General features: G+C 48.7%; 3 protein-coding genes across 3 annotated transcripts; all 3 read right to left on the bottom strand.

The window, feature by feature from the left end:
- Positions 1-1949: 1949 nt before the first annotated feature.
- LOC137655497 (heterogeneous nuclear ribonucleoprotein M-like) lies at positions 1950-2591 on the bottom strand. The gene has a single exon (XM_068389396.1). The coding sequence runs from the start codon at positions 2589-2591 to the stop codon at positions 1950-1952; it is 642 nt and encodes a 213-aa protein (XP_068245497.1).
- Positions 2592-2699: 108 nt separating this feature from the next.
- Positions 2700-3152, bottom strand: LOC137655496 (uncharacterized). The gene has a single exon (XM_068389394.1). The coding sequence runs from the start codon at positions 3150-3152 to the stop codon at positions 2700-2702; it is 453 nt and encodes a 150-aa protein (XP_068245495.1).
- An 893-nt stretch (positions 3153-4045) lies between these two features.
- On the bottom strand, positions 4046-5758 carry LOC137655495 (golgin subfamily A member 6-like protein 2). The gene has a single exon (XM_068389393.1). The coding sequence runs from the start codon at positions 5756-5758 to the stop codon at positions 4046-4048; it is 1713 nt and encodes a 570-aa protein (XP_068245494.1).
- Positions 5759-7317: the final 1559 nt, after the last annotated feature.

Below are 7317 nucleotides of genomic sequence, written 5' to 3'. Positions count from 1 at the left end.
CTCTGAAAAAAAAAATCACTAAAGCATGCAAAGTAGAACCCGATTATAGATCATGAACTGTTTACTACAATCTTTGTTGTAGCTGTAGGCTATAAATAGCCTTATATCCGTCTTTGGATAGAGTTCTTTTGCTTGAGGGTACACTCGGGCACACTATTTCATCTTATTTCTTTTCCTCTTGTTTTGTTAAAATTCTTAGTTTATTTAGGATATATCTATTTTAATGTTACTGTTTCTAATATATTTCAGTTTTCCTTGTTTCCTTTCCTCACTGGGCTATTTTGCCTGTTGGAGCCCCTGGGCTTATAGCATCCTGCTTTTCCAACTAGGGTTGTAGCTTAGCAAATGATAATAATAATAATAATAATAATAATAATAATAATAATAATAATAATAATAATAATAATATAGATATTTCGCTGCATAGCCACTGGTGTTTCAACGTTCCTATACATCGTTTGATAATCATAGCCATTCATCTGAATTGCAAATTATACAGGATGCAAATGTATGAAAGGAAAACAGCCTACCATGTACCATGTCCCTTGGGTATCATTAATCAGACGATAAACTGTCTAAAGTTTTAAAAATCGCTCATGAATGGAAGAGGCAAGGGACAGTGATACTTGAGACTGACCATATATCATATGATCAGCGCCCAAGCCCCTCTCCACCCAAGCTAGGTCCAAGGAGGGTCAGGCAATGGCTGCTGATGACTCAGCAGATAGACATATAGGCTCCCCCAAACTCCGAAACCTTAGCTCACAAGGATGGTAAGGTTACAGACACTAAAGGCACTAACGAAACTGAGCAGGATTCGAACCTCTGACTGGCAAACACCAGGCAGAGACATTACCAATCAGGCCATAACAGGAGTTTTCTTTTTCATTATCAACTTTATAGCAGCTTTTATTTAGCCAAACGACACTGACAGTCTTTTACTAATTTAGTGTGACTGTGTTTGTGTAGGCATGTTCGTGTGTTTTTGTGTACTTAAGTACACTCAAATGTACTTAAGTACAATCAATCAAAATTGCTGTAATGGAAATAGGTTTAGTTTTAATTTTGTAATAATTGCATTTCCTTCCAATGAATACTTTCTACTAATAATCATCTTTTAAGGATTGTGGTTGGCTGTTGATAACGTCCTTGCCTGGTGATTGCCAGACTGGGGTTCGAGTCCCGCTCAAACTCTTTATTTTCTTTGATCGCTGCAACTTCACCATACTTGCGAGCTAAGAATGGTGGGGGTTTGGGGGAGTCTATAGGTCTATTTGCTAAGTCATCAGCATCCATTGCCTGGCCCTTCCTGGTCTCAGCTTAGATGGAGAGGGTGCTTGGGCGCTGATCATATGTGTATATGATCAGTCTCTAGGGCATTGTCCTGTTCGATAGGGTAAAATCAATGTCCCTTTCCTCTGCCATTCATGAGTGACCTTTAAACCTTTTAAGTACAATAAATAAACATTGCTGTAATGGTAACACGATTAGCTTCAGTTTAGTAATAATTACATATGATTTCCTTCTAATTAATTCTTTCTACCAATAAACGTCTTTTAATGAACCTATCTCATCTTTGTTTGCCACACATTAAATTCAGAAAACATCACAGATTTACCCAAATTCCCACAGTTTCGAGATGGGGTCCCATAGTTTCGAGATGGGGTCCCACAGTTTCGAGATGGGGTCCCACAGTTTCGAGATGGGGTCCCACAACTTCGAGATGGGTTCCCATAGTTTCGAGATGGGGTCCCACACTTTCTAGATGGGGTCCCACAGTTTTGAGATGGGGTCCCATAGTTTCGAGATGGACTCCCATAGTTTCGAGATGGGGTCCCACAGTTTCGAGATGGGGTCCCACAACTTCGAGATGGGGTCCCACAGTTTCGAGATGGGGTCCACAACTTCAAGATGGGTTCCCATAGTTTCGAGATTGGGTCCCACAGTTTCTAGATGGGGTCCCACAGTTTTGAGATGGGGTCCCATAGTTTCGAGATGGACTCCCATAGTTTCGAGATGGGGTCCCACAGTTTCGAGATGGGGTCCCACAACTTCGAGATGGGGTCCCACAGTTTCAAGATGGGGTCCACAACTTCAAGATGGGTTCCCATAGTTTCGAGATGGGGTCCCACAGTTTCGAGATAGGGTCCCACAGTTTCGAAATGGGGTCCCACATTTTCGAGATGGGGTCCACATTTTCGAGATGGGGTCCCATAGTTTCGAGATAGGATCCCACAGTTTCGAGATGGGGTCCCATAGTTTCGAGATATGATCCCACAGTTTCGAGATGGGGTCCCAGAGTGTCGAGTGGGGTCCCACAGTTTCGAGATGGGGTCCCACAGTTTCGAGATGGGTTCCCATAGTTTCAAGTGGGGTCCCACAGTTTCGAGATAGGATCCCATAGTTTCGAGATAGGATCCCACAGTGTCGAGATGGGATCCCACGGTTTCGAGATGGGATCCCACAGTTTCCAGATGGGTTCCCATAGTTTCGAGATGGGGTCCCATAGTTTCGAGATGGGGTCCCACATTTTCGAGATGGGGTCCCATATTTTCGAGATAGGATCCCACAGTTTCGAGATGGGGTCCCATAGTTTCGAGATAGGATCCCACAGTTTCGAGATGGGGTCCCAGAGTGTCGAGTGGGGTCCCACAGTTTCGAGATGGGGTCCCACAGTTTCGAGATGGGTTCCCATAGTTTCAAGTGGGGTCCCATAGTTTCAAGATAGGATCCCATAGTTTCGAGATAGGATCCCACAGTGTCGAGATGGGATCCCACGGTTTCGAGATGGGATCCCACAGTTTCCAGATGGGTTCCCATAGTTTCGAGTGGGGTCCCATAGTTTCGAGATGGGGTCCCACAGTTTCGAGATGAGGTCCCATAGTTTCGAGATGGGGTCCCATAGTTTCGAGATGGGGTCCACAACTTCGAGATGGGTTCCCATAGTTTCGAGATGAGGTCCCATAGTTTCGAGATGGGGTCCCACAGTTTCGAGATGGGGTCCCACATTTTCGAGATGGGGTCCCATAGTTTCGAGTGGGGTCCCACAGTTTCGAGATGGGATCCCACAGTTTCGAGATGGGTTCCCATAGTTTCGAGTGGGGTCCCACAGTTTCGAGATGGGGTCCCATAGTTTCGAGATAGGATCCCATAGTTTCGAGTGGGGTCCCACAGTTTCGAGATGGGGTCCCATAGTTTCGAGTGAGGTCCCACAGTTTCGAGATGGGATCCCACAGTTTCGAGATGGGTTCCCATAGTTTCGAGATGGGGTCCCATAGTTTCGAGATGGGGTCCCATAGTTTCGAGTGGGGTCCCACAGTTTCGAGATGGGGTCCCACAGTTTCGAGATGGGATCCCACAGTTTCGAGATGGGATCCCACAGTTTCGAGATGGGTTCCCATAGTTTCGAGATGGGGTCCCATAGTTTCGAGATAGGATCCCACAGTTTCGAGATGGGGTCCCACAGTTTCGAGATGGGATCCCACAGTTTCGAGATGGGATCCCACAGTTTCGAGATGGGTTCCCATAGTTTCGAGATGGGGTCCCATAGTTTCGAGATGGGGTCCCATAGTTTCGATTGGGGTCCCACAGTTTCGAGATGGGGTCCCATAGTTTCGAGTGGGGTCCCACAGTTTTGAGATGGGATCCCACAGTTTCGAGATGGGTTCCCATAGTTTCGAGTGGGGTCCCACAGTTTCGAGATGGGGTCCCATAGTTTCGAGATGGGGTCCCACAGTTTCTAGATGGGGTCCCACAGTGTCAAGATGGGATCCCACAGTTTCGAGATGGGATCCCACAGTTTCCAGATGGGTTCCCATAGTTTCGAGTGGGGTCCCATAGTTTCGAGATGGGGTCCCACAGTTTCGAGATGAGGTCCCATAGTTTCGAGATGGGGTCCCATAGTTTCGAGATGGGGTCCCAGAGTTTCGAGATGGGGTCCACAACTTCGAGATGGGTTCCCATAGTTTCGAGATGGGGTCCCATAGTTTCGAGATGGGGTCCCACAGTTTCAAGATGGGGTCCCATAATTTCGAGATGGGGTCCCCTAGTTTCGAGTGGGGTCCCACAGTTTCGAGATGGGATCCCACAGTTTCGAGATGGGTTCCCATAGTTTCGAGTGGTGTCCCACAGTTTCGAGATGGGGTCCCATAGTTTTGAGATAGGATCCCATAGTTTCGAGGTGGGGTCCCACAGTGTCGAGATGGGATCCCACGGTTTCCAGATGGGTTCCCACAGTTTCGAGATGGGGTCCCACAACTTCGAGATGGGTTCCCATAGTTTCGAGATGGGGTCCCACAGTTTCGAGACGGGGTCCCACAGTTTCGAGATGGGGTCCCACAGTTTCGAGATGGGGTCCCACAGTGTTGAGATGGGATCCCACGGTTTCCAGATGGGTTCCCACAGTTTCGAGATGGGGTCCCACAACTTCGAGATGGGTTCCCATAGTTTCGAGATGGGTTCCCACAGTTTCGAGACGGGGTCCCACAGTTTCGAGATGGGGTCCCACATTTTCGAGATGGGGTCCCATAGTTTCGAGATAGGATCCCATAGTTTCGAGATGGGGTCCCACAGTGTCGAGATGGGATCCCACGGTTTCGAGATGGGATCCCACAGTTTCGAGATGGGTTCCCATAGTTTCGAGATGGGGTCTCACAGTTTCGAGACGGGGTCCCATAGTTTCGAGATGGGGTCCCACAGTTTCGAGATGGGGTCCCACAGTGTCGAGATGGGATCCCACAGTTTCGAGATGGGTTCCCATAGTTTCGAGTTGGGTCCCATAGTTTCGAGATGGGGTCCCACAGTTTCGAGATGGGGTCCCATAGTTTCGAGATGGGGTCCCACAGTTTCGAGATGGGATCCCACAGTTTCGAGATGGGTTCCCATAGTTTCGAGTTGGGTCCCATAGTTTCGAGATGGGGTCCCACAGTTTCGAGATGGGGTCCCATAGTTTCGAGATGGGGTCCCACAGTTTCGAGATGGAATCCCACAGTTTCGAGATGGGATCCCACAGTTTCGAGTTGGGTCCCATAGTTTCGAGATGGGGTCCCACAGTTTCGAGATGGGGTCCCACAGTGTCGAGATGGGATCCCACAGTTTCGAGATGGGTTCCCATAGTTTCGAGTTGGGTCCCATAGTTTCGAGATGGGGTCCCACAGTTTCGAGATGGGGTCCCATAGTTTCGAGATGGGGTCCCACAGTTTCGAGATGGGATCCCACAGTTTCGAGATGGGTTCCCATAGTTTCGAGTTGGGTCCCATAGTTTCGAGATGGGGTCCCACAGTTTCGAGATGGGGTCCCATAGTTTCGAGATGGGGTCCCACAGTTTCGAGATGGGATCCCACAGTTTCGAGTTGGGTCCCATAGTTTCGAGATGGGGTCCCACAGTTTCGAGATGGGATCCCACAGTTTCGAGATGGGTTCCCATAGTTTCGAGTTGGGTCCCATAGTTTCGAGATGGGGTCTCACAGTTTCGAGACGGGGTCCCATAGTTTCGAGATGGGGTCCCACAGTTTCGAGATGGGGTCCCACATTTTCGAGATGGGGTCCCACAGTTTCGAGATGGGGTCCCACAGTGTCGAGATGGGATCCCACAGTTTCGAGATGGGTTCCCATAGTTTCGAGTTGGGTCCCATAGTTTCGAGATGGGGTCCCACAGTTTCGAGATGGGGTCCCACAGTTTCGAGATGGGGTCCCACAGTTTCGAGTTGGGTCCCATAGTTTCGAGATGGGGTCTCACAGTTTCGAGACGGGGTCCCATAGTTTCGAGATGGGGTCCCACAGTTTCGAGATGGGGTCCCACAGTTTCGAGATGGGTTCCCATAGTTTCGAGATGGGGTCTCACAGTTTCGAGATGGGGTCCCACAGTTTCGAGATGGGTTCCCATAGTTTCGAGATGGGGTCTCACAGTTTCGAGATGGGATCCCACAGTTTCGAGATGGGTTCCCATAGTTTCGAGATGGGGTCCCACAGTTTCGAGATGGGATCCCACAGTTTCGAGATGGGTTCCCATAGTTTCGAGATGGGGTCTCACAGTTTCGAGACGGGGTCCCATAGTTTCGAGATGGGGTCCCACAGTTTCGAGATGGGGTCCCACAGTGTCGAGATGGGATCCCACAGTTTCGAGATGGGTTCCCATAGTTTCGAGTTGGGTCCCATAGTTTCGAGATGGGGTCCCACAGTTTCGAGATGGGGTCCCATAGTTTCGAGATGGGGTCCCACAGTTTCTAGATGGGGTCCCACAGTTTTGAGATGGGTTCCCACAGTTTCTAGATGGGGTCCCATAGTTTCGAGTGGGGTCCCATAGTTTCGAGATGGGGTCCCACAGTTTCGAGATGGGGTCCCACAACTTCGAGATGGGTTCCCATAGTCTCGAGATGGGGTCCCACAGTTTCTAGATGGGGTCCCACAGTTTCGAGATGAGGTCCCACAGTTTCGAGATGGGGTCCCATAGTTTCGAGATGGGGTCCCACAGTTTCTAGATGGGGTCCCACAGTTTTGAGATGGGTTCCCACAGTTTCTAGATGGGGTCCCATAGTTTCGAGTGGGGTCCCATAGTTTCGAGATGGGGTCCCACAGTTTCGAGATGGGGTCCCACAACTTCGAGATGGGTTCCCATAGTCTCGAGATGGGGTCCCACAGTTTCTAGATGGGTTCCCACAGTTTCGAGATGGGGTCCCACAGTGTTGAGATGGGATCCCACAGTTTCGAGATGGACTCCCATAGTTTCGAGATGGGGTCCCATAGTTTCGAGATGGGATCCCACAGTTTCGAAATGGACTCCCATAGTTTCGAGATGGGGTCCCATAGTTTCATAAACTTCTGAAACCCTTTTTGAATATGAATACAAATTAGGAATTCTTCCTATTAACTGAGATATATAGTCATCCGACCATTGTCCAGGACAGTAGTATGCTCGGGTTCTTGAAGGGATCTTTTGTTCATTTCCCATTCTTGTCTCTCCCTCATTTCTCGTAGTTATGATGTTCCCCTTTTGATTACTTTCAGCCCTTTCTTCCTCGCCATTACTTTTTTCGTTCCTCTCTTCTCTCTCTCTCTCTCTCTCTCTCTCTCTCTCTCTCTCTCTCTCTCTCTCTCTCTCTCTCTCTCTCTCTCTCTCGCTCCCCTACCAAAACCCATAGAAGGAAAAAGGAAAAAAAAAAGGTTGATCAATACTCGCACTTAGGCGAGATGTGTTATTGGGAGATTTTTTTTTCGTTGTATAAGGTACGGGGTATCTCTCTCTCTCTCTCTCTCTCTCTCTCTCTCTCTCTCTCTCTCTCTCTCTCTCTCTCTCTCTCTCTCTCTCTCTCTCTCTCT

Source organism: Palaemon carinicauda, chromosome 16, assembly GCF_036898095.1.
Source record: "Palaemon carinicauda isolate YSFRI2023 chromosome 16, ASM3689809v2, whole genome shotgun sequence".
Taxonomy (NCBI): domain Eukaryota; kingdom Metazoa; phylum Arthropoda; class Malacostraca; order Decapoda; family Palaemonidae; genus Palaemon; species Palaemon carinicauda.
This window is presented reverse-complemented; position numbering and strand designations above follow the sequence as displayed.

Bases quoted from the DNA above. Each gene is read 5' to 3' on its own strand.
- LOC137655497 (XM_068389396.1), bottom strand. From the start codon at position 2,591: ATGGGACCCCATCTCGAAACTGTGGGATCCTATCTCGAAAATATGGGA.
- LOC137655496 (XM_068389394.1), bottom strand. From the start codon at position 3,152: ATGGGATCCTATCTCGAAACTATGGGACCCCATCTCGAAACTGTGGGA.
- LOC137655495 (XM_068389393.1), bottom strand. From the start codon at position 5,758: ATGGGACCCCGTCTCGAAACTGTGAGACCCCATCTCGAAACTATGGGA.